This window comes from Eleutherodactylus coqui, chromosome 2, assembly GCF_035609145.1.
Source record: "Eleutherodactylus coqui strain aEleCoq1 chromosome 2, aEleCoq1.hap1, whole genome shotgun sequence".
NCBI lineage: Eukaryota > Metazoa > Chordata > Amphibia > Anura > Eleutherodactylidae > Eleutherodactylus > Eleutherodactylus coqui.
The window spans coordinates 344,047,167-344,074,215 of record NC_089838.1 but is presented as its reverse complement, the minus strand read 5'-3'; the positions used below and the strand labels follow the sequence as shown (position 1 = coordinate 344,074,215).

Genomic DNA, 27,049 nt, shown 5'->3' with positions numbered 1-27,049 from the left:
TCTTCGGTAGAAATTTGCGAAACCAATCAGGCGCTGCACTTCTTTCACATCTCTTGAAATGGGCCAATCCAGGAGGGCTTTAATCTTGCTGGGATCCAAACTGAAGCCGTCTGGGGAGATACTGTAACCCAGGAATTGTATTTAGGTCTTTTCAGACCTACAGTCATTTCTGTAACTTGAGGTAGAGATTATTCTTTTGGAGTCGTTCCAAGACCACCCGAACATGCCTGCGATGTTCCTCCAAATTGTCAGAGAAGATGAGGATGTCTTCCATTCATCTCCGGGGCGGATCAGTACCAGATTATATGCTCCTCTGAGGTCCAGTTTGGTAAAGACCTTGGCTGTCTGAAGCCTCTCCAGACGTTCTAGGATTAATGGGAGAGAATAGCGATTCTTAATAGTAATCTTGTTTAGTTTATGGTAATTGGTGTATGGTTGAAGGGCAGAATCCTTCTTTTTAACAAAGAAAATGGGTGCTCCCGCCAGAGAGGAAGGCTGGATGAAGCCCTTCTTTAAATTTTCATCCAGAACTCTGGTTCTGCGTGGTTGAAGATATGCCCAAATGGAATAGAAGGACAGTCATACAGCCGGTGAGGTGGCGGCTGGTCAGCCTTCTTCTTGAACATCCGGTAGTGGACTGGTAATTTCTCAAAGTCCTGTTGACCATCCTCAAGGTCTTGCACTGGTTTAGGGGTTGACGGTGCCATCTGGCAATTTTCCTTACAGTATTCTGAAGGGAAGGCAAGTGTCCTGGTTTCCTAGTGGGAATATGGGTAGAAATCACTGGAAACTTAGGGGATGAGATGAGTTGGAAGCTGATTTGTTTCTTGATGGTCGGGGTTCATGTACAGCTCAAGTTCAATTGCCTCCTGTGTGACGGGGCCTGAAGACAAGGGTGACCCATGCATAGTTTCAATATCTATCCGTATGGACTTGAGTCTGGTTGCAATATCTTTGTCACAAGCAAATGTTAAGTCCATGAGGTATGAGGTCCCCCACCCCTTCCCCAGCGGAGAAGGGCTTCCACACCATCATGAACTACAGCTGCAAAAGTGTTTTGGGTGGCATCCCCCTTTTCATGATGGCTGGATTGGCCTTGGGCTTGACATGGGCCAAGGCGAGAGTCCTTTAGAGCTTATTTGGACAGTTTAAGGCATAATGTCCTGATCTCCCACAATAAAGGCACAGATTTTCAGCCCGGCGGCTTTGCTTTTCTGTGGTGGAGAGAGGTTTGCGGATGACGTCAACCTGCATGGGTTCTGGAGCGACTTCAGTCCTTGGGTGGGGACTAAACGTGGATTGACTAGTGGAGTACGGGTCGCTGATGCCTGAACCCCACAGTCTCTCCTTTTGCCACTCGGAAAGTCTTTGGTCAATCCGGATGCATAACTCCCTTCAGCCATGGCACAGCGATTTGGATCATTGTAGATTTGACCCATTACTGGTAAATAATGTAGGTTGCATTTGAAAATAAATCTGGCATTGATTAAGGAAACCTTGGTATTGGCGATGGTCACCTGCAAATTTCACAGGCAGCGGCATGTGGATGTCTGACATGGAGTTGTATGTATCCAACAGTTGCCTCTGTAACCCCTCAATCTCACGTTGCATACCAGCAATCTTTTCTTTGTAGGAGGCACAAAGTTCTTGGAGTTCCATAATCTGTTTCCTGAGCATGGTCACTACAGAATCCATGTTTTAGGTGTGATTATTTTGTTAAAGCTGGATTGGAGCCGCTGGTGTAGTAGCTGTGTTGGTCACTAGAGAGTAGTCATGATAGTCAAGAGTCGTTATCAGGAAGTCACAGTATGCAGTTCAATGGGATGAGATGGAAGCATAGCAAAATGGAAGCCAGAGGTCAGCAACTGCAGGAGGTATAGGTACAATCTCAGAGGAGCAGGAGGAAGAGGAGCTTGATCAAAGTGGTGGAACACAATAATCACGCGCTGGATCTGAGGCATGGTCAGACTTTTAAGGGGAGTCCTAATTAGTAGCAAGGCAGTGTCAGGACAGGGAGACTGAAGTGGACATAACAGTAGCAAGGAAACATAGAACAAGGCTGGCTTTTAGCAAGGAGCTGTCCAAAGAGCTGCTGACTGGAGCGCAAGAGGTCCTGGGTTCAAGTCCGGGCACAACGTGACTCTGACAAGTCAGCGCTTCTTGTTTAGTGCGTACCGGGTGCCGCAGTTACATGGGGCGACAGTCGTCCTTCATTGCTACTTTGAGTGATCATGACTATCAGCCCATGTAAAAATACTCTAAATCTCTCAGTACTCTATGTAAACCTGTCACCAGTACCTGTGTCTCACCAGTGTGTTCCCTTCACCGCGTTACTTGTGTATACCCAACACCGCTACTTATGTTTCACCTGTGTAAACATAAATCTCACCCCATTAACCCTAAAACTTACAGGAATAAAAGACTTAGTTCTAGGAGAAAACCCATGTGGCTCATGGGGCAATAAGCAGCAAAAAGAAAGTGTTCAAACTGCTAAAACAAGAAGGAAAACTACCTAGAAAAGACCCCAAGGGGGAAACTGGTCTGCCACACCTTCACCTATACCACAAAGCGCTCCACATCTCTAGATGGATCGCCCTAGTGGATACCAATGTATCCTTGCCCACTCTTGAAATGGAGAGGGCTGTCATGTCTCATCTAGCTGACTCTATTCATTGACATGTATAACCTGTACTGTATCTACAAGTGTTTGCCTTCTTTAGTTTGTCCCTCCTGGTTCTCTGTACCCCCTATATTGTATAGCTCCTCCCCTTCCTGCTGCTGGGGGGTCTCCTGTCTATAGCCTATGTGTTAGGTCTCTACTCTGTGCCTCGGCTCATCATCATTCTTTTTACCTTCTGATGAATGTGCATTCTACAAGATACCTGAATAAACCCTGGAATCTTCTCCCATGCCTCTGCAGTGGAGTTGGATGCTGTCTGACAACATGTACCTGGTGTGAGTACTGGTCCATAACTACAAGGCCAGTTACCTCAGCCGATACGCTTACAGCCATGTTATGGAGTCAGAATAGTAAAAGAGTGTATAACCCCTGCCAGACATGCTGTAAAGACTCCTCCAGCAGCTCCACATACAACCACAGCTGCAGCTCATAACCTCCCACCAAGCTATAACTCTCCTCAGTGTTACCTCCATCCTGTGTGCTGCATCATGGCTGAAGGACACTCTGAGGCACAAGCTAGCATGGAGCCTAGTCTGCAGTCTAGTGAGAGAGACAGGCGCTCTAATAAGCCAACCTGGAAGGTTAGAGAGAACCTTGAAAGCCTCAAGCAGGAACTTTCCTCTGACATTTCAAAACTGTGGGAAACATTACTGAGTCATGTCTCCAACATCCAGCAGAGTCTGTCTTCACTCCATGTGTCACCACTAGAGGGAGCCCTGCAACAGCTTCGTGCAACGTATGAACATTATAATATAAAAGTCCAGGAGTACGAAAACACTTTGAAAAGATTAAACACAGAGGATTCCATAGAGGAATTGCAAAGCTTCCAACATCTCAGTGTAGGAAGAGACAGCTTAGTACGCGACATTAAGTCTAAGACAGAAGTGAGAATTGCGCAACTTCAGGAGATGTCATCTCACATTTCTGACTCTACCAGGCGCTCTAAGCGTACATCTAGGTCACGATCTTCAAAGCATTCTACCCTCAGCGAGCAGCTTCTAAAAGCATGCGCGGAAGCGACTAAGGTACAGGCCGTCTTTGCACATAAGAAAGCGGAAGTGGAAGCTGCACATAGGAAAGCGGAAATGGAGGCTCTGGAGAAACAATGTGAACGTGCTACAGCCATAGCAAGGTTAAGAGTTTTAGAACAAGCTGCGAGTCAGAGTGAAAGAGACAGCATTGACTTCAGCGGACTGGATGCAGAGGAACCTCTCGAGCGCACAAGAGACTATGTACTAAGCCAATGCTTCAATTTCCCATCTGCCGCAAACGTTCCTGACAAAACAGACGTCTCTCCAGAGCGACAGGCCGCACATTCTTCTACAGCACCAGGCATGCAAGGTCAGCACAAAACTCTGCCCGTTCCTCACACCGACCTCCCGTCCTATATGGAGCACCAAGGCTCTGCACCCCAGCAAGCTCAATATACGGGTATTCATGAACAATTCAACATACCAGCGGTTCTCCAAACCTCTAGCAATTACATGGTTCCATAGCTATACGTCACCAAACCTATGGACTTCAAACCAGCTCACAGGCTGAACACCCTGGCAGCCCCATATGTACCTACGTCTCTCACACAAAACACCACAAACGATGTGATCAGCACCACTCAACCAATTTCACAACTGAAGTCAAAGAAAACCAACATGTCAGAGTTTGCAAGATACATGGTATGTCGTGAGCTCACCAAGACAGGACTGATAAGGTTCGACGACCAGCCTGAGAATTACAGAGGCTGGAAAGGTGCCTTCAGAACCACAACTCACGATCTCGGCATTACTGCTTCGGAAGAACTAGATCTACTGATGCGGTGGCTTGGCCCACAGTCTACAGAACGAATAAAGAGACTCAGATCTGTCCACATTGAAAATCCAGCAGCAGGCCTTGCAGCCGCTTGGGAGAGACTGGAGAGAACCTATGGTAGTCCTGAATAGAAAACGCTCTGTTCAAATGTCTGCAAGCCTTTCCAAGGATATCTGTTGAAGACAATCAGAAATTCCAAGAGCTCTGTGACTTACTGCTAGAGCTACAGCTGGCCAAGGCAGACAGTCACCTATCTGGCCTCAGTTACCTGGATACCGCTCGTGGAGTAAACCCAATCGTGTCAAAGCTGCCATACAACCTTCAAGAGAAGTGGACCGCTCTGGGGTCAAGATATAAGAGAGAAAATCAAGTCTCTTTTCCTCCATTTTCCTACTTCTGTGAGTTCATCAAAAACATTGCAGAATCCAAGAACAACCCAAGCTTTTCCTATGAGGAATCCATCCCCAGTCCACACCCATCCAAGTCTGACAACTCACGCACCGACTACAAAGGCCGCAGAGGTCCGGTGTCAGTAAAAAAGACCGATATTTTTCCCTCTACTTTGTCAGCTTCACAGGGAGTCTGCTACAAAAGCCATCAAGATAAAAGGTTGAAAACCCTAATCGCCTGTGTCCCTTCCATAAGAAGCCTCATCCCCTCAAGAAGTGCATCGGCTTCAGGAAGAAACCACTCCAAGAACTCAAGGAGCTTCTGAAGAAGTTTGGGGTATGTTTCAGATGTTGCGCTTCTACTGAACACGTTGCTAAAGACTGTAAAAATGCCATCAAATGCATTGAGTGTGGTTGTGAGGATCATGTACAAGCTCTTCACCCATCTCAAACTAGTACTGCACCAGCTACAAGTTTCCCTACCCCACCAACGTATGGCGGGGAGAACACAGATCAAACAGCAAGTCCTACCACTGTATCCTCCTCATGCACAGAAGTCTATGGAGAAGGCATTTGTGACCAGTCCTGTGCGAGGATATGTCTAGTCAACATGTACCCCCAGGGTCAACCAGAAAGGACTATGAAGGTGTGCACCATCCTCGATGACCAGAGCAACCGATCACTTGCAAGGTCAGAACTCTTCGATCTGTTTAACATAAAGGGAGATGTTTACCCATATACCTTTGGTACTTGTAGTGGAGTGACAGAGGTCTCAGGGAGAAGAGCCAGCGGTCTTGTAGTAGCCTCTCTTAAGGGCAATGTTGAGATACCCTTGCCCACACTTGTTGAATGTTATCAGATACCATTCAATAGGGGAGAGATCCCTACACCAGAGGCCGCTTTCCATCATCCCCACCTAAGGGCTATAGCTAACGAAATACCAGCCCTTGACAAGAGTGCAGAGATTCTACTTCTGCTGTGTAGAGACATTCTTAGGGTGCACAAAATACGTCAGCAAATTAATGGACCTCATGATGCACCATTTGCCCAAGCCTTGACTTAGGATGGGTCATCATAGGCAATGTCTGTATAGACAAGATGAAAAAGCCAACCAAGATTTCCTCATTTAAAACATACATCTTGCCAAATGGTCGCAGTACTTATTTTCATCCATGCCCACACCATTATCGGGTGAAGGAGAAACTGACCAACAGTAAGTGGCACCACGACCAACAAGACAGTACAAACACTTTCCTCTGGGACGACAGTCTTGGATCAACAGTGTTCAATACAACAAGTGACGACAACAAGTTGGCACCTGCTAGAGAAGACATTGAATTTGTCAAGGTCATGGAAAGGGAATTCACCCAAGATGACTCCAATAGCTGGGTAGCTCCCTTACCCTTCTGTTCTCCAAGAGTAAAGCTACCTAACAATAGGCAGCAAGCTACCACTAGATTCTCCTCTCTGAAACGCACTCTTGAGAGAAAACCAGTAATGGAAAAACATTTCGTAGACTTCATGCAGAAGGTATTCGATAGAGACCATGCAGAACCTGCGCCACTGGTAAGGGAAGGAGAAGAATGCTGGTACCTTCCATCCTTTGGCGTGTATCACCCCCGCAAGCCTGAACAAATCAGAGTTGTGTTTGATTCCAGTGCTCAGCATGAAGGTGTCTCTCTCAACAACCTTCTCCTCACAGGCCCTAACCTAAACAACAGCCTCATGGGCGTTCTAATTCGCTTCAGACAAGAACCCGTTGCGGTTATGGCTGACATCCAGCAGATGTTCCATTGCTTCATCGTTAAGGAAGATGACAGAAACTATCTCAGGTTCCTATGGCACAAGGACAATGATGTCAGCAAAGAGGTCATAGATTACCGGATGAAGGTACATGTCTTCGGCAACAGTCTATCACCTGCTGTAGCAATCTATGGACTGAGAAGGACAGCCCAAGAAGGTGAGAAGGAGCACGGATCGGATGCTCAGCAATTCGTCGAGAAGAACTTCTACGTAGACGACGGACTTAAATCCTTACCCACAAGCGCAGAGGCGATTGATCTCCTCACCAGAACCAAGGAAATGCTGTCTGTTGCGAACCTTAGGCTTCACAAGATTACCTCCAACAGCAAGGAAGTAATGAAGGCCTTTCCATCTGATGATCATGCAATCAACTTGCGGGACCTTGACCTCAGCTCTGAGGTTCTTCCTATACAACGCAGCCTAGGATTGCTCTGGAATATCGAACAAGATACATTTATATTTCAAGTGTTAGCTTGCGACAAACCTTTCACCAAGCGTGGAGTTTTATCCGTCGTGAACAGTTTTTATGATCCTCTCGGATTCATAGCCCCCATCACTATTCAGGGCAAGATACTTCTGAGACAGCTTACTACTGAGAATATGGATTGGGACGCTCCCTTACCTGTCGAGAAACAACAAAGGTGGGAAAAATGGAAAAGGTCCTTGAAAGTATTAGAACAACTCCAAGTACCGCGCTGTTATGCTCCCAGTTCTCTTTTAGCTGCCGTCAAAAGGGAAATACACATCTTCTCTGATGCATCAATGGAAGCCATAGCCGCAGTGGCCTATCTGAAGATCTCAGGAGCCAACAATGAGCTACACTGTGGATTTGTACTAGGTAAGGCCAAACTAACCCCAAAACCTGCGCATTCCATACCAAGACTTGAACTCTGTGCAGCCCTGTTAGCAGTAGAGATTGCCGAAGTGATAAGGGATGAAATGGACGTCGCATTTGATTCATTCACCTTTTACACAGACAGTAAGGTTGTTCTCGGTTGTATACACAACCAAACAAAACAATTCTACGTGTATGTAGGACACCGAGTAGAAAGGATCAGAAGGTTCTCCACCCCCAACCAGTGGCATTACATCCCCACATTACTTAACACAGCCGACCGGGGAACAAGAGCCGCACCAACATCAAATCTGCTAGACCACATATGGTCTTCACCTCCAAGATTTCTATACGGAGATCCTTGTTTGTTACCTACCAATGCCATCTATGATCTGGTGGACCCTGCGTCTGACAAGGAAATCAGAGCCCTAAGTTCTACACTTTACACTCCCATAACGTCTAAGGTGAAGCTGAAGTCACATCGCTTCGAACGTTTCTCGACATGGAGATCTCTTGTGCGAGCCATTGGCAGACTAATTCACATTGCCCGGTGTTTTGCAAAGAACGCATCGAAGTGTGGTGGTTGGCATATGTGTAAGGCACACCCTACAGTCACAGAATTTGAACTAGTACTTCTTCTTCCAAGGCAGGAAGTCACCTGAGGAAGCCATGATTATCCTACACAGCTCATGGCGGGGAGCATATCACCGCAGACTGCAACCGAGAGAACCTGAAGAAGTCCACCCGTGGATTACCTTGCCACAACAGTTGGTTTGTTCATGGATTATTGCCGTTGCATTTGTTTATTTGTTTTTTAGGTTGGAACAGAATTTCTGGACTTTGAAGGACATTATGTCAAAACAGTATCCAGTGAAATCTAAAGATTTCAGACGGGGAGTGTCATGTCTCATCTACCTGACTCTATTCATTGACATGTATAACCTGTACTGTATCTACAAGTGTTTGCCTTTTTAGTTTGTCCCTCCTGGCTCTCTGTACCCCCTATATTGTATAGCTCCTCCCCTTCCTCCTGCTGGGGGGTCTCCTGTCTATAGCCTATGTGTTAGGTCTCTACTCTGTGCCTCGGCTCATCATCATTCTTTTTACCTACTGCTGAATGTGCATTCTACAAGTTACCTGAATAAACCCTGGAATCTTCTCCCATGCCTCTGCAGTGGAGTTGGATGCTGTCTGACAACATGTACCTGGTGTGAGTACTGGTCCATAACTACAAGGCCAGTTACCTCAGCCGATACGCCCGCAGCCATGTTATTGAGTCAGAATAAGGGGTTTGCTGACAAAGGAAAACCAAATCTATCTCTGGGCGGACGGTCCTTCTTTGGGCAAACCACTTCCCTGAGCCTCATTACTAAGGGTACAATTAAAGTGCTCAGGACGTTGCAGTTGGGGACAATAGGTAAAAAGTCAATCCCTCCAATGACCCCAGCCTACCTAATTCCAGCCATCCTAGCAAACAGACCTCTGAGAGTAGAAGGGATTTGGGACAAACTCAATGATCTCACTATATATGATATTGTCAAAGATCAGGCGGTTGAAAACCCAGCCCAGCTTGACACCCTTTTCGCCAACACCCAGCTGGATTTTCTTAGCAGGATGGGACTTTATCACTCCTTGACGAGGTTCTGGAGCTCCTGTTTTAGTGTTCTGAGAAACCCCCTATGGTTCGAGACCTACCTTGCACTCCCCTCCCGCCCCAGGAAAATGGTAAAACATTTATACAAAGGCCTCCTCTTGCAGTCCTCATCTAAGAAACCTTGGTTCCTTAGAGAGTGGGAGAGAGACCTGGGAGTTGATCTCAACAAAGTCGACCCCCTTCAGGTGCTACGGAACTCACATGGTTTCTCTAGATGCGTTCGCATTCAGGTTCTCATATAAAATCTTGACTAGGTGGTGCAGGACACCAGCAGCAATGTCAAACGTAAATGCAGGTATCCCGGACAGATGCTGGAGATGTGAGTCAGAACATGAAAGACACTGATAATACAATACTGAGCATACACGCCATTCAGGAGGGGCCCCGTTGTACTGGGCCACTACACTTATATACTATGTTACTATATGTCCCACCCAGAAGCAGAGAGTCCGGAGTCAGCAGAACCCCCGGGCCTGATATATCATGACAGTGGCCATCTAGAGAGGCTTCAGAGAGATCAGACTCTCCGTAACAGGCAGCTGCCCACCCAGAGAAAGACCAAAGGGCCCTAATGTCTCTGGGGGCCGAAGACTCCCTCCCTGCATTACCGGGCACCTCCAAAGCTGGAGTGATGTTGTGCAGAAAGGGTCAATGACGGCAGTGTAATATACCTGCTGTGGTAGAATGTTATGGAATCGAGGAATGCGGGAGAGAAACGGCGAGTACCATGATGATGTGACCACTTCGGGGCTTCAGTGTGCTCACTAGGTAAGAACGCCGCTCCTACGGGCCATTTGAGGTGAGGCCTACGGCCCGAATGATGATTATACAGCGGTTACGCTGCAGTAAGAAGACGTAGTAAAAGACGCTGCAAAATATGCAGAATGCAATGTGCCTTGCTGCTGACAGGAGGAACTATAGAGGAACGGAATAAGATGTATATGTCAGCGAAAGACGCTTAGTGATGAGACATACTGTCACCTTAAGAAACAGAGTTCATGCTACATCTATTATGTAACGTTAACGAGCCTCCTGTGTCGCACCCCCAACTGCAACCGCTTACAACACCTCTCACCAATGTAACTGGCCTCATTTATAAAACGGTTTAACGGAAAATCTATCCTTGTTGCCACAGTAACCAATCACAGTGCAGCAGCTTTACTTTTTACTTGAGTACTATCAGAAATGAGAGCTGCGCTATGATTGGTTGCTGTGGCTACAAGGACAGATTCATTTTATAAATGAGGCCCAATATCTCGTATCAGCATAAAGTGCTCACTAGTATATTGTACATCTCACCTGTGTAAAATCTCCCACGGATGTAGCTGTTGCATCCGTACAGCCTTCGCGCCTGTGTAGAAGTTGCGCCTGTGTAGCCATCGCGCCTGTGTGCCATTACACCTGTGTAGAGGTTGCGCCTGTGTAGCCATTGCGCCTGTGTAGAGGTTGTGCCTGTGTAGCCATCGCACCTGTGTAGAGGTTGCGCCTGTGTAGCCATCGCGTCTGTGTGCCATTACACCTGTGTAGAGGTTGCGCCTGTGTAGCCATTGCGCCTGTGTAGCCGTCGCGCCTGTGTAGCCGTCGCGCCTGTGTAGAGGTTGCGCCTGTGTAGCCATCACGCCTGTGTAGCCATCGCGCCTCTGTAGCCATCGCACCTGTGTAGAGGTTGCGCCTGTGTAGAGGTTGCGCCTGTGTAGCCATCGCGCCTGTGTAGAGGTTGCGCCTGTGTAGCCATCGCACCTGTGTGCCATTACACCTGTGTAGAGGTTGCGCCTGTGTAGCCGTCGCGCCTGCGTAGCCATCGCGCCTGTGTAGAGGTTGCGCCTGTGTAGCCATCGCACCTGTGTAGAGGTTGCGCCTGTGTAGCCATCGCGCCTGTGTGCCATTACACCTGTGTAGAGGTTGCGCCTGTGTAGCCGTCGCGCCTGTGTAGCCATCGCGCCTGTGTAGCCATCGCGCCTGTGTAGCCATCGCGCCTGTGTAGAGGTTGCGCCTGTGTAGCCATCACGCCTGTGTAGCCATCGCGCCTCTGTAGCCATCGCACCTGTGTAGAGGTTGCGCCTGTGTAGCCATCGCGCCTGTGTAGAGGTTGCTCCCGTGTAGAGGTCGCACTTATGTAGAAGTCATGCCTGTGTAGCTGTTGTGCCAGGAGGACTTGTGTATATCCTCTCACCTGCGGTCCTCTCTTATGGATGTGAAGTTCTCAGCAGTTCCTGGCGCCGCCTCGGCCTCCTCATTGTATAGCAGGTACAGCGCCGTACATTTCGCTTGAAGGGACTGACCCCCACTGAGCTGATAATGACCACCTATTGATTGGACGTCCCAGAAACCCCCTGTAATGACTGCCATGAAGGCCAGGAGGGCTGTCTCTGTCAGCATTCACCTATATAGCAGAGATGATGATGACGCCCCCTACCTTCCCAGCACTCCCAGAGAGCCACAATGGAGCCCCCCAGTGGCTCGGCGCCATCCTTGTCTAGTGGCACTGCGCTGAGGCCCTCCATATACAGCGATCACCAGGGTCACATGCCCCCCCCTGGCCACAGCCAACGACGTACATTTAGTGGGCGCTCACCTGCTTCCTCACTTTCCTGCACCTCGCTGTCCCGGGATGTCTAAATAAATCAAAGTCCACCCTGCAGCACGGAGCCGCGCCAAACCTCAGCGGGTTGTGTAAATAGGGAGAGATGTGACGCCTGCCATCCCTGACAAACAGGAGGCATCACAAGTCATGGCCAGCGGCAGGGGGCAAAAATCCTCCCCCTGGCTAGAGAGAAGACCAGCAGACTGTTCTGGTAAGCAGGGCACCTGCGAGGGCATCATTGGCATCGGGGGCACCCCTTCCAGTTGTATCCCGAAGGAGCTGCAACCAGGAGATGCCAATGAGCGCCACTTACAACGGCGGTGTTATCCAGGCAGTATATGGCGGTATTATCTGGTCTCCGGTGGTCACATGGTCACACCCACGCAGACTCTGGCGGGATTTCTCATGGTTTTATTACATTTGCAGGGTGTGATATAAATGATTCCCCTTTCTGAGGACGCCGGTCGGCCCTTCTGTCCCCTTCTTGCTAGGCATGCTGGGTAATACCCTGCGGAGCTGGAATGGCGGCTGGATTGCTAATCATTCCCAGAGACGGGTAGACGGCGACTGCAGGACGAACATTTACTTCGGCCCCCTCGTGTGGGGAGGAGATTCTGCAGAGCATCGCGCTTGGAGCGCTGGTGGACGGATCTTGGGAGATCATGGACATTTGCGCTCCACACATTGCTTCCCTCCTTCCTCGTACTCCTGCTTAGAGATCCACATCTGCTGGAAGGTCCCCTAGAAGAAGACGGGAAGAAGGGTGACCGTCCCCTCCTGACTCATTGTAACAAACGCTCAGCTGTGAGCCTACAGACAGACACATTCACTGACAGCAAGCAGAGATCCTGAATGTATAACTCACCAGGGAGGCCAGTATAGATCCCCCGATCCAGGAGCTGAAGCGCCGTTCAATGGAGCTGTTACTGGCGATGAGCTTCAGACGCATACTCTGCGGGGAGAACAGCGAGATTGGGGGACCCTTATATTTATAGGGGAGTCACCGCCTAAGATATACAGGGTCCGTGATAAATAAGGGGGCTGCAGTGCTGACACATAGGGGTCCAGAGGGAGCAGTTACACCCAGGACCAGAGGGGGCGCCACATAAGAAGACATGCTAGGAGGGGCTCGGGGACACTGCCCAGAATACAAGCAAAGAGGGAGTTTGTGACATTCTGCATGCTGCTACACAAAGCAAAGCCCATACCTCTCCAGGGCCCCCCACCTGAACTGTGCCCCACACCTCTCCCAGACCTCTCTTGGGTCTCCCGCCTCTCCCGGACCTCTTCAGTGCCCCACACCTGTCCCGGGGCTCACGCCTGTCCTGGGCCCACACCTCTTCCAGACCTCTCTTGGGCCCCCCACCTGTCCCGGGTCCCCCACCTGAGATGTGCCTCACACCTGTCCCAGGCCCCCCAACTGACCTGTGCCTCACACCTATCCTGAGCCCCCCACCTCTCCTGGACCTCTCTTGGGCCACCCACCTGTCCCAGGCCCCAGACCTCTCTAGGGCCCTCCACCTGAGCTATGCCCAACACCTCTCCCGGACCTGTCCTGTGCCCCACACCTGTCCTGGGCCCACACCTCTTCCAGACCTCTCTTGGGCCCCCCACCTGTCCCGGAACCCCCACCTGACCTGTGCCCCACACCTGTCCTGGGTCCACACCTCTCCCAGACTTCTCTTGGGCCCCCACCTGTCCCAGGCCCCCCCCCCCACCTGAGCTGTGCCCCACACCTCTCCCAGACCTCATGGGTCCTGGACCTCTCTTGTGCCCCACATCTGTCCCAGGCCTCACATCTGTCCTGGGCCCACACCTTTCCTAGGACCTCTCCTGGGCCCCCACCTCTCCTGTGCCCCTCAACTGTCCTGGGCCCCACACCTGAGCTTTGCTCTCCACCTGAGCTGTGCCCTCCACCTCTCCCGAGCCTCACACCTGTCCTGGGCCCACACCTCTTTCAGACCTCTCTTGGGCCCCCCACTTGTCCTGGGCCCCCCACCTGAGCTGTGCCTCACACCTGTCCTGGACCTCACACCTCCCCTGGGCCCCCCACCTGTCCCAGACCCCAGACCTCTCTTAGGCCCCCATCTCTCCCAGATCTCTTTTGAGACCCCACCTGTCCTGGGCCCCAGACCTCTCTTGGGCCCCACACCTCTCCCAGATCTCTTTTGGGACCCTCACCTCTTCTGGACCTCACACCTGTCCTGGGTCCACACCTCTCCCAGACCTCTCTTCGGCTCCCACCCCTTTCCCTGGCCCCAGACCTCTCTTGAGCCTCCCACCTCTCCAGGCCTCTCCTGTGCTCCACACCTGTCCAGGGCCCACTCCTCTTCCAAACTTCTCTTGAGCCCCCAACTGTCCTGGGCCCCTCACCTCTCCCAGACCTCTCCTGGGCCCCACACCTGTCCCAGGCCCCACACCTGACCTGTGCCTCACACCTGTACTGTACCTCACACCTCTCATGGGCCCCCCACCTGTCCTGGACCCCAGGCTTCTCTTAGGCCCCCACCTCTCCCAGATCTCTTTTGGGACCCCCACCTCTCCTGGATCTTACACCTGTCCTGGGTCCACACCTGTGCCAGACCTCTTTTGGGCTCCCCCCCTTTCCTGGGCCCCAGACCTCTCTTGGGCCTCCCACCTCTCCCAACCTTTTCTGGGCCCCACACCTGTCCTGGACCTCACACCTCTCCTGGGCCACCCGCCTGTCCTCGGCCCCTGACCTCTCTAGGGCCCCCCACCTCTCCCAGATCTCTTTTGGGACTCCCACCTCTCCTGGACCTCTCCTGTACCTTACACCTGTCCTGTGCCTCACACCTGTCCTGGGCCCACACCTCTGCCGGACCTCTACTGGGCCCCACATTTGTCCCAGGCCCCCCACCTGACCTGTGCCTCACACCTCTCTTGGCCCCCCCACCTCTCCCAGACCTCTCTTGGGCCCCCGACCCCTCCCAGATCTCTCTTGGGACCCCCACCTCTCCTGGGCCTCACACCTGTCCTGGTTCCACAACTCTCCCAGACCTCTCTTGGGCTCCCCCGTCCCAGGCCCCAGACCTCTCTTGGGCCTCCCACCTCTCCCAGACCTTTCCTGGGTCTCACACCTGTCCTGTGCCCCGCACCTGAGCTGTACACCACACCTCTCCCTGACCTCTCTTGCCCCCCCCCACATCTCCAGGCCTCTCCTGTGCTCCACACCTGTCCCAGGCCTCAAACCTGTCCTGTGCCCACACCTCTCTTGGGCCCCCACCTCTCCTGGGCCACTCACCTGACCTGTGCCTCACACCTGTCACGGGCCTTCCACTTGAACTGTACCCCACACCTCTCCCAGACCTTTCTTGGGCCCCCTACCTTTCCTGGACCTCTCCTGGGTCCCATACCTGTCCCGAGCCTCACACCTGTCTTGGGCCCCCCACCTGAGCGGTACCCCACACCTCTCCCAGATCTCTTTTGGGCCCCCCACCTGTCCCGGGCCCCCCACCTCTCCTGGGCTGTCCACCTGACCTGTGCCTCACACCTGTTCAGGGCGCCCCAGTCCTCTCTTGGGCCCCCCACCTGTCCCAGGCCCGCCACCTGAGCTGTGCCCCACACCTCTCCCAGACCTCATGGCTCCTGGACCTCTCCTGTGTCTCACACTTGTCCCAGGCCTCACATCTGTCCTGGGCCCACACCTCTCCTGGGCCCCCCACCTGTCCCGGTCCCCCACCTGACCTGTGCCTCACACCTGTCCCAGACCTCTCTTGGGACCCCCACCTCTCCTGGGCCTCACACCTGTCCTGGTTCCACAACTCTCCCAGACCTCTCTTGGGCTCCCCCGTCCCAGGCCCCAGACCTCTCTTGGGCCTCCCACCTCTCCCAGACCTTTCCTGGGTCTCACACCTGTCCTGTGCCCCGCACCTGAGCTGTACACCACACCTCTCCCTGACCTCTCTTGCCCCCCCCCCCCACATCTCCAGGCCTCTCCTGTGCTCCACACCTGTCCCAGGCCTCAAACCTGTCCTGTGCCCACACCTCTCTTGGGCCCCCACCTCTCCTGGGCCACTCACCTGACCTGTGCCTCACACCTGTCACGGGCCTTCCACTTGAACTGTACCCCACACCTCTCCCAGACCTTTCTTGGGCCCCCTACCTTTCCTGGACCTCTCCTGGGTCCCATACCTGTCCCGAGCCTCACACCTGTCTTGGGCCCCCCACCTGAGCGGTACCCCACACCTCTCCCAGATCTCTTTTGGGCCCCCCACCTGTCCCGGGCCCCCCACCTCTCCTGGGCTGTCCACCTGACCTGTGCCTCACACCTGTTCAGGGCGCCCCAGTCCTCTCTTGGGCCCCCCACCTGTCCCAGGCCCGCCACCTGAGCTGTGCCCCACACCTCTCCCAGACCTCATGGCTCCTGGACCTCTCCTGTGTCTCACACTTGTCCCAGGCCTCACATCTGTCCTGGGCCCACACCTCTCCTGGGCCCCCCAGCTGTCCCGGTCCCCCACCTGACCTGTGCCTCACACCTGTCCCAGACCTCTCTTGGGCCCCCAACTGTGCACTCACTAGAGGCTGCTGGGTGCCGTGAGCGCTGGCAGCGCTAAGACTTTGGAGTTCAGGGGAAACACATCTGATATTTAGTCAGATTCTGCATTGAGTGTCTGGTGTAAACATTCCCTAAGAGCGCCCCCTCCTGGTATAACGACCGGCCAGCAGACCCCCGACTACCAATTCAACATGGAGGAATCCTTGGCACGTCTCACCGGCGGCGTCTTCTGAGAGAGTTCGCGATTCAGTCGGTCGTTGAAGCCCTGAAGCAGAGTATTCCCCCCGGTGACGATGACGCTGCCGTACAGACCCTGCGAGGGTAACATCGGGGGGTCAGAGTAATGTCACCTTCCTAAATAAGGGGGTGACAACCAGATGTGCATAACCTGCAGTTATCACCTCCCCTACACATTTTGGACATGATGTACTATGGGACCTGAATAAAAAACAACCGCCGGCCACATGGATGTGAAGTAACATGAAATGTCCTGGTGGCCATGAAGGACGGCCCTTCTGTATCGTGTACAGGAAGGTGGGATACTCACAGGCCGGATGTCTATATCACACATGCCAATACTGCTGGTGACCACGTGCCCGACTCCCAGCATGGTGTTACCGGAGAGACCCTGGAAGAGAAGCAAGAAGGTGCTGGATTACACGGGATCATACACTCTGTCAGTATCATCTGCCACCAGAAGAAGTTGTGGTTTTGCTGCAGACCCTAGCATGCGGTTCCATCTTGGGCAGATATACAAATGGTTAAAGTCGTGGTGATTAGATAGACGGTCTTGTCACTGGACCCCCTAAAAGTGGTTCCCCCTTGGCCTATAAGACGCTCTTGGAGGCTCCTTGTATGTAGTGACCAGTTATCCCGCTTGTAGAGCTTGTTGACCACTAGATGCCTCTACGACACAGAGAAGAGATTTCACCCCGTTACCAGAGGGGGGTGCATTACTGGGGTGTGAGAAGCCGCAGACTGAGAGGACCCCGAGACAGACACAGGCTGAAGCAGAGGTCAGACAGGGTGTTAGTGTAGTATGTCTTCACTGGAAGTATGGGTTTGCCAGGCTGACCTACAAGTAATGCCCAGGTCACGCTCAAAGCTGATGAGGTCACTCCTGAGTGGAGACATACTACACTAACACCCCCCCTTGTATATTCCGGGTTTTTCATCTTTTTTTCTTCTTCTCCAGGCACAAACATGGCCACCAGGGGGCCGGGGTAGCTGGAGGAGATTTCTCTCCTCGCTCTCCCCCGCCCCTTATTTCATTTACTTTAGTAACAGACGTTCAGTTCGATGAGGAGACATGTTGGCTCGTTGCTTTCGCATATGAGCTGCATGTGTTTTATGAACTTCAGCTGGTGGCTGAGGTGACATTGTGGCTTGTCGCTGTGATGTGAGCTGGATTAGCTTCACGGCAACGTTTAACCTTCTGTGGTGACAAGTTTGCACTACAGCGACGGTTTGCTTCACCACTGGACAACGGTTGGCGATTAGATGAAGGCTGGACTGGTGGACCTCTCTTTGTATATACTGAGGAGAATCTAACTGACCTACCTGTGTATAAAGAGAAGAGAATCTACCTCACCTCTATGTGTATATACTGAGGAGAATCTACCTCTCCTCTATGCGTATATACTGAGGTGAATCTACCTCACCTCTATGTGTATATACTAAGGAAAATCTGTCCCCTCTCTATGTGTATATACTGAGGAGAATCTACCTCACCTCTATGAGTATATACTGAGGAGAATCTACCTCACCCCTCTGTATATATACTGAGGAGAACCTACCTCACCCTCTGTATATATACTGAGGAGAATCTACCTCCCCTCTATGTGTATATACTGAGGAGAAACTGCCTCACCTCTATGTGTATATACTGAGGAGAATCTACCTCCCCTCTGTGTGTATATACTGAGGAGAATCTACCTCCCCTCCATGTGTATATACTGAGGAGAATCTACCTGACCTCTATGTGTATATACTGAAGAGAATGTACCTCCCCTCTATGTGTATATACTGAGGAGAATCTATCTCACCTCTATGTGTATATACTGAGGAGAATCTACCTCTCCTCTATGTGTATATACTGAGGAGACGCTACCTCTCCTCTATGTGTATATACTGAGGAGACGCTACCTCACCTCTATGTGTATATACTGAGGAGAATCTACCTCACCTCTATGTGTATATACTGAGGAGAATCTACCTCACCTCTGTGTGTATATACTGAGGAGAATCTACCTCACCTCTGTGTGTATATACTGAGGAGGATCTACCTCCCCTCTGTGTGTATATACTGAGGAGAATTTACCTCACCTCTATATTTATATACTGAGGAGGATCTACCTCACCTCTGTGTCTATGTACTGAGGAGGATCTACCTCCCCTCTGTGTGTATATACTGAGGAGGATCTATCTCACCTCTGTGTGTATATACTGAGGAGAATCTACCTCACCTCTGTGTGTATATACTGAGGAGAATCTACCTCCCCTCTATGTGTATATACTGAGGAGAATCTACCTCACCTCTATGTGTATATACTGAGAAGAATCTACCTCACCTCTGTGTGTGTATATACTGAGGAGAATCTACCTCACCTCTGTGTGTATATACTGAGGAGAATCTACCTCCCCTCTATGTGTATATACTGAGGAGAATCTACCTCCCCTCTATGTGTATATACTGAGGGGAATCTACCTCACCTCTGTGTGTATATACTGAGGAGGATCTATCTCACCTCTGTGTGTATATACTGAGGAGGATCTATCTCACCTCTGTGTGTATATACTGAGGAGGATCTATCTCACCTCTGTGTGTATATACTGAGGAGGATCTATCTCACCTCTGTGTGTATATACTGAGGAGGATCTATCTCACCTCTGTGTGTATATACTGAGGAGGATCTATCTCACCTCTGTGTGTATATACTGAGGAGGATCTATCTCACCTCTGTGTGTATATACTGAGGAGGATCTATCTCACCTCTATGTGTATATACTGAGGAGAATCTACCCCCCTCTATGTGTATGTACTGAGGAGAATCTACCTCACCTCTGTGTGTATATACTGAGGAGAATCTACCCCCCTCTATGTGTATATACTGAGGAGAATCTACCTCACCTCTATGTGTATATACTGAGGAGAATCTACCCCCCTCTATGTGTATGTACATGGATGAAGGCTAAGAAGGGGCTGCATCCTCCAATCTGGGGGTAAATGTGAATAAAAGCGGCATTACTTTTAAGGGTATAAAGTTAGGAGAGTGAAAGGGGCGGCACATTCTGGAGAGGGACATCAGTACATGCAGCCTGAGGAGAATCTAATGCTCCTCTATGTGTATACAGATTTTTTTCCTCTAAAGTAACCACCACTTCATTAAAAAAAAATTTCCGTGCGAACAACAAAACCCGTACCAAATTAACTTGGGTGAAGACAGGTATATCAGCTAGCTCTCTATATGCTTCAGTGGTTCAGGGCTGCACACAAACCAGACATCTTTTTATTGATCTGGATGGAGAATGCGGTGGCTAAGAATTTGTGAACAGTGTGAGGGATTAGCGTTAGGATATGTAGCAGCCTGGGTATCCACAGAGACAGTGACACACAGGATAAAGTTCTATAGTCCAGGCTTCGCCTGGGTTTATTTCAGCACACATAAAGCAAACCAGGCCTTAACTCCAGGCCAACATAAAGTAACCCCTGCTCGTCTGAGCGCTCACTATACATAGACTGGCCCTGACTACTCACTTGAAAAAAACTCTGCTTGCTGCGCACTGCCAGTCTGGTCCTCAGACCTGCAGAGGTCTCAGCACACCCTCTCAGGTGGTGGTGAGGTTAGGGGCATCTCCCTGTAAACCTCTGACCTTCTCAGCCGCACCCTGGGCTAGCCGAGCTCCTAGCTCCACTGAGCCGTCTCTCTGGCTCTCTCAGCCAACCTCTCCCTGTTAGACCTGCAGACCCAGGCTTTATAAGGCCTGGTACCAGCCTCACCTGGTACGTGGGAGTGGCCATCCCACCCTTCGCTTTGACCACTCCAGGAAAAGCCGGCCCGGACTATGCGGCTTGGAGCCACTGCATTACACTACACCGTGTCAGTAACTTAGTGTTACCGACACCCAAATGCTGGCTTCCTCCACCGAGCCCAGACAGCTCGGTGGCACGTATCCGCCCGACAGCACTTTGTCAGTCACTGTCTCACATACCCTCCCCCTCTGTTCGAGCCCGTGGGATCGGACACTTTTAGCTGTCCTGCAATGCGTCCTTGACAAGGCCTGGGTGTTGGGCTTCGGTCCCACGCTCAAAGTCTCTCTATCTACAGTGGGCTCCACGATAAACTTTTGCAAAACAGTTTTCAGAAAGAGGAAGAGCTCCATGCGACCCAGGCCTTCTCCCATACACACACGTTTGCCTTTTCTTCTTGGCCCCCGGGGTCAAAGCTCCAGGCTCGGGGGTCTCCTTCAAGTTTTACTTGTCTGACAAGTTCTCTCTTTTTGTCTTCACACGACTCATCCCAACCTTGCAAAGTTTTGTCAGACCGTGCTCTCACAGCTTGCAAGTTGACTTCCAAGTGCAACTTCGTATCCTCTGTGGCTTGTAACTTATAGTCAAGTCTTTCTACCTGACCCTTCATTTCTTCTATTTGCTGTTCCAAAGCTTTAGTAGACTTTTCTAGTTCATGTACACTCTTCCCAATATCATCCTTGGAGCTAACACAGTCCTCCATTTCAGTGCAGGACGGCTTGTGGAGACTTTCTAACGGAGCCTCCAATTTGAAGGTCTCTTCTAGCTCAAGACCCTTGTCTCTGTGTTCTTCCAGTTCCTCTTGTAGCTCATGCTCCAGCCTGGCCTTGCTATAGATTACACTCTCCACTTCATTTTTCAGTTTATTCAGGTTTATAATTATCCTCTTTTCCTCACTTTGTAACAATTCCATCGCTTTTCTTAGTACGGTGTTGTCATCGGTTAGAACCAATAGCATTCTTCGAAGTTCCTTTCCCTCTGACTCTGACTTTTGCTTGGCAGCATGCAGTTCACTGATGAGTTGGTCCTTGGAGCCAGCATCCCTGTGATAGGCTTCTACCACTTGGACCATCTGTTTCGACACTTTCTGGGTTTGCTTCTTTACGTCATTATTCTTTTGCTGCAGCTCTTCCAAGACTTCTGCCGCCACTTGTGAGACCTTCTGACCTTCAGTAGTCTCCTTTTGTAAATAGAATTTGGCATTCTTTACTACTTGTAACTCTCAGATTCTTTAACAAGATCACCTTTTTTCTTCTCTGTCTGAACTGGGTTTTAGACATCTCTGGTCTCTGAACCTTCTTTCAGCCGCTTGGCTATCTGATTTCCAGCATTTTATCTTCATGCACAACTTCTCTGAGAACTGCTGAAGCTCTGCTCTGCCTGACACTACTTCCAGGGGGCGCTTCAGGGTTAGCGCTTCAGTCTCTTTCTTAATATTCTCCAACAAGGACTCCATTCCTTCTACCGGTCGTTGGAACACACCTTTTGGCTTTTCCCATATCAGGGTTCTCTTTTCAGCATCTGTCTTGGCGCTAATCCAGTCTTGCACTTCAGTGCGCACCCGCTTGTTACACCTCTCTTTTGCAACTTTAGGAAACACTGACTTCTCCTCAGTAAGCCACTGTTCACACATCTTTTGTCTCTTCTCTGAGTTGGACGCCATCTGACATTGGTAACCAAACTCCACACTAATGTCTTCTACTTCCTGCTGAAGACTCACGGTAAACTTCTCAAGTTCATCATAGACATCAGTTTGAAGACAAAACAGCTGATTTATCGCTTCCACTTCTAGGATTTCACCATCTTGCTCTCCAACCGTGACCCAGCATGCAGGGTTCTCATACAGTTTCCCTTCCCTCTCTGACATCATTTGCAGGGTGTGCGTTACAGTTAACACTTCAGTCTCTTTCATACAGACCCTTTCTTCAGCACGCTCACATTCAGTGACATATCTTGCCGACCTGATTTTCTCCTCTGTAAGCTGCTGTTCACATATTTGCTGCGTCTTCCTCAGTTTGGACACAAGCTCCTTTTGGGACCAAGCTTCACAGAAACATCTTCTACCTCTTGCTGAAGACTTACTTTAACCTTCTCAAGTTTATCACATGCGGCTGTCTTCTCTTCATACTGCTGCCTTGTAGCTTCTGACTCCTCTTGTATTTCTCTTTTCTGCTCTTCCACAGAATCCAAGCACACAGCACTCTTCTCCAGTCTATCTTCCAGATCCACCACCTCAGCCTGAAGTGTTGCAATCTGCTCTGACAGGTTTCTCTTAGCTTCTGCATCCTCCTCTACCTGCTTGAGGAGCACATCTTTCTCACCTTGAATAGTCTTCAGGTGTGCACTGAGACCAAGCTTCTGCCGCTTCTGCTGCAGTAACTTCTGGAACTCTTCACTCTGAGCTTCCAGCTTCACCTGCAGCCTGCTCACCTGCTCAGACAACGCTGTCTGCACTCTGTCACCTTCAGTGAATTTTACTTGTAGCTCTTGAAGCTGCATTTTCACTATATTTTTCTTGCACTCATATGCACACTTGTCTTCCAACAACCCCATCACCTTTGGGTCAGCTCAAGACACTCACTTCTCCATGTTTCTTTCACTTTTTCAATTTGCTTCAACTGCTTGGACAGTTTCCCCACAGCTACAGCATGACTCCGTTCCAGCTCCTGGATTTGGGTTCCATGTACTTCAGCTTTCTCATCCAAGCTCATCTGTAGCTGGGACACCAGTCTCTCATGCAGTGCTTCATGGTTTTCCTTGTAACCCAGTAAGTCTTTCAAGATCTCTGCTTGCTTCTCTGCCTGACTGCACGCAGCTTTCTCTAGTTCCAGCTCTTCCTTGAGCTGCCTTATTTGGCACTCCAAGTCACCATTTTTCTTTGCTAACTGCATTTTCAACTCTGCAACCTGATTCTGCAAACCTGTAGTTTGATTCCGTGCATCTGTAGAAGCTCTTTCTAACTCGCAACACGTCATCTCCAACTCTTGGGGTTTCATTTGCAGTTTCTTACAGTCCTGTTCATACTTCACAGCTTGTTTGACCTTTTCCAAGGTTTCATTCCTCTTTGCTAACCGTGTCTTCAACTTTTTACAACCTTGTTCACCTTTATGGGCTTGTTTTCCCAACAAAGCCCTGTGATCTGTTTCAGTTTCTCGTATAAGGTGCTCATTCACTGTAGTTTTGACTGACTCAGTGCAGCCAACTGCTTTATTAGGAGTTGCCTTTTCTCCAGCTGCGCCCGCATAGCCTCTCCATGGGCTTTCTGCTGCTGAGCCATGGTCTCCTGTTGCTGCACCGTCTTTTGTATCCATTGCTTCAGCAATTCCTCCATACTGGCCGTGTCTGACTGCTGCGCCATTGCAGCTTCCACCCAGGACATGGGGTTACGGCACTCTCAAAAAATTCTTCCTTGGGCGGTTGCCCTTAGCAACAGTTCTCCAGTTGCTGCAGCAGAATGTCCATTAACTGGTGTATGTCTCTTTAAGACCGGTGCCCGCATCCAAACACCATATGTGAGGGATTAGTGTCAGGATAGGTAGCAGCCTGGGCATCCACAGCCAGAGACAGTGACACACAGGATAAAGTTCTTTAGTCCCGGCTTCGCCTGGGTTTATTTCAGCAAAATAAAACAAACCAGGCCTTAACTCCAGGCCAACATAAAGTAACCCCTGCTCGTCTGAGCACTCACTAGACATAGACCGGCCCTGACTACTCACTTGAAAAAACTCTGCTTGCTGCGCACTGCCAGCCTGTTCCTCGGACCTGCAGAGGTCTCAGCACACCCTCTCAGGTGGTGGTGAGGTTAGGGGCATCACCCTGTAAACCTCTGACCTTCTCAGCCGCACCCTGGGCTAGCCGGGCTCCTAGCTCCACTGAGCCGTCTCTCTGGCTCTCTCAGCCAACCTCTCCCTGTTAGACCTGCAGACCCAGGCTTTATAAGGCCTGGTACCAGCCCCACCTGGTACGTGGGAGTGGCCATCCCACCCTTCGCTTTGACCACTCCAGGAAAAGCCGGCCCGGACTATGCGGCTTGGAGCCACTGCATTACACTACACCGTGTCAGTAACTTAGTGTTACGGACACCCAAATGCTGGCTTCCTCCACCGGGCCCAGGCCGCTCGGTGGCACGTATCTGCCCTCCAGCACTTTGTCAGTCACTGTCTCACAACAGAATCAGGTAATACTTGCTGTACAGGGGTCCCCTAAATGATATTTACTGTTGGGCCTGGGCACTGATGGATCCAATACTGCAACACTGTGAATCATCTGTATTAGAGGTGTGATATTCCTCAGGGAGCTTCTATATTACAGGTGAGATACTACACAGAGAAGGTCTGTATTACAGGTTTGATATTACATGGGGACTGTCTGTATTACAGGTGTTATATTACTCAGGGAGCGTCTGTATTACAGGTGTGATATTGCTCAAGGGGTGTCTGTGTTACAAATGTGATATCACACGGGAAGGTCTATACTACAGGTGTGATATTACATGACGAAGGCGTGTATTAGAGGTGTAATATTACACAGGGAAGGTATGTATTACAGGTGTGATATTATATGGGGAATTTCTGTATTATAGGTGTGATATTATGCAGGGAAGGTTTATTACAGGTGGGATATTACATGGGATGGGGGTCTGCATTACAAATGTGATATTACACGGGATGGATCTATATTATAAGTGTGATATTACTCAAGTTGCTCCGTATGACAGGTATAATATTACATGGGATGGGTCTGTATTACAGGTGTGATATTCCTCAAGGAGCTTTTGTATTACAGGTGTGATATTACATGGGTTGAGTCTGTATTACACATGTGATATTACACGGGAGGTGTCTGTATTACATGTGTGATATTACTCAGGGACCTTTGTATTACAGGTGTGATATTACACAGGATGTGTCTGTATTACAGGTGTAATATTACTCAGGGACCTTTGTATTACAGGTGTGATATTACATAGGGAAGGTCTGTATTACAGCTGTGATATTACATAGGGAATGTCTGTATTACAGGTGTGATATTACACAGGATGTGTCTGTATTACAGGTGTGATATTACTCAGGGAACATCTGTATTATAGTTGTGATATTACACGGAGTGTGTCTATTTTACAGGTGTGATATTATACGGGATAGGTCTGTATTATAGGTGTGATATTAAACAGGGACTGTCTATATTACAAGTGTGATATTACACGGGGAGTGTCTGTATTACAGGTGTAATATTGCTCTAGGGGCATCTGTATTACAAGTGTAATCTTCCTCGTGTAATATCACACCTGTAGTATAGACCTTATTGTGTAATATCTGTATTACAGGTGTAATATTATATAGGTAATTTCTGTATTACAGCTGTGATATTACACAGGGAAGGTCCATTACAGGTGGGATATTACATGGGATGTGGTCTCTACTACAGGTACATCTCTACAACAGGTGGTCTCTACAATATTACAGAGGGAGCGTCTGTACTACAGGTGTGATATTACATGGGATAGGTGTGTATTACACGAAGGCATGAAAAGGAATCCGCGCTCGTGTGGGTCCGACCGACAAGCTAATCGTTGTCATGTAGCTTGTACATCAAAAAAACATTTATTGCTGAGCAAAGCGTTTGGGCAAGAACATTGCCTTTCTCAAGCTCAAAATTACAACATCTACTCGCTACAATACAGATACATATATACACTTACATAGCCTGTACTCCACACGGGGACGCCATCCGTCCTCCTCTGATGTCATGATGGGAGGAGAATCCCATGGTGAGCCAGGTCACATGATGGCGCGTAGCTTGGAGCGCAGCGTTCCAAATGGACAATAACTTTATTCTACCTTGTAGGGATTACAGAGTCCGTATACACGTACGGCGTCCGAGCGGTAATAAGGCTTATTGTGAATCATTGAGGATACCATCCCATCATACATAAAACATCAGTACAATATGATATATTTTATAAAATGATCAATCTAGTAGCATAAATAAGTTATAAAAAACAGCATTAATTAAAACACATATAGAATCAGACTGATTAACTGAAATTATATGTAATGAATAACAGTAGAGATGAGCGAGCACACTGGTCCGAGCATTAGGGTACGTGCCAGCCCTACCCCACCCCACAGTGGTGAGTGGCTGGCGGGATCAGGTGACCGCAGAGTACTTAAAGCGGTCCCGCCCGCGGCTCGCCTCAAACGCATGCTGGCAGAGGTTAGGGAAAGAGCTGCTGAGATAGGGAAGGTGGTAGCGTCTTCAAGAACCCCAACGGTCCTTCTTAGGGCTACATCTGACCGTGTGCATTATACTTGCGGCCTGCTGGGAGTTTTAGTGCATCCATTTTTGTATTACGCATCTAGGCCTGTTCCCAGCCTGTCAGTAATAGCGTTCTCAGCCTGCAGTGCCGTACAACCAGCTCTCACCGTGAAACTGCACTCTAATATTTCCTAGCCTACTGCAAGCGACTTCAGTTATACCGTTCTGTGTCTGCAGTGCATTAGACAGCGGTCTCACCGCTAAACAGCACTGTAATATTACCAGGGCCACTGCAAAGTATTTCAGCTCTGCCGCTGTGCAGAGCGTCTCACAATACCCTTTCCTTGGTGGGGCTGAGATCGCCGCAGTTACCAGCACTATCCACTGGCTTTAGAGTCTTCTCCCACTCCACACAGCCTCTATAATCTACAAGTCTCTGCGAGGGGTAAATTACCCCTAGGTATCAGCGCCAGACAGCGGTCACAGCATAGAGC

The 27,049-nt window shown here is 49.9% G+C and overlaps 2 protein-coding genes across 2 annotated transcripts in view; both read right to left on the bottom strand.

Moving 5' to 3' along the window:
- The window catches only part of TFR2 (transferrin receptor 2), a 131,304-nt gene extending 119,539 nt beyond the window's left edge, over positions 1 to 11,765 (bottom strand). Inside the window, exon 1 of the mRNA XM_066593946.1 lies at positions 11,743 to 11,765. The gene's annotated coding sequence lies outside the window, so the exon portion shown is untranslated. The remainder of the gene's footprint in view (positions 1 to 11,742) is intronic.
- A 382-nt stretch (positions 11,766 to 12,147) lies between these two features.
- Positions 12,148 to 27,049, bottom strand: part of ACTL6B (actin like 6B) — a 90,056-nt gene continuing 75,154 nt past the window's right edge. Inside the window, exons 11-14 of the mRNA XM_066593938.1 lie at positions 16,815 to 16,895; positions 16,485 to 16,580; positions 12,617 to 12,703; positions 12,148 to 12,492 (exon numbers count right to left, since the gene is read on the bottom strand). Coding sequence (XP_066450035.1) covers positions 12,412 to 12,492; positions 12,617 to 12,703; positions 16,485 to 16,580; positions 16,815 to 16,895 — 345 coding nt within the window. The 3' untranslated portion in view covers positions 12,148 to 12,411. The remainder of the gene's footprint in view (positions 12,493 to 12,616; positions 12,704 to 16,484; positions 16,581 to 16,814; positions 16,896 to 27,049) is intronic.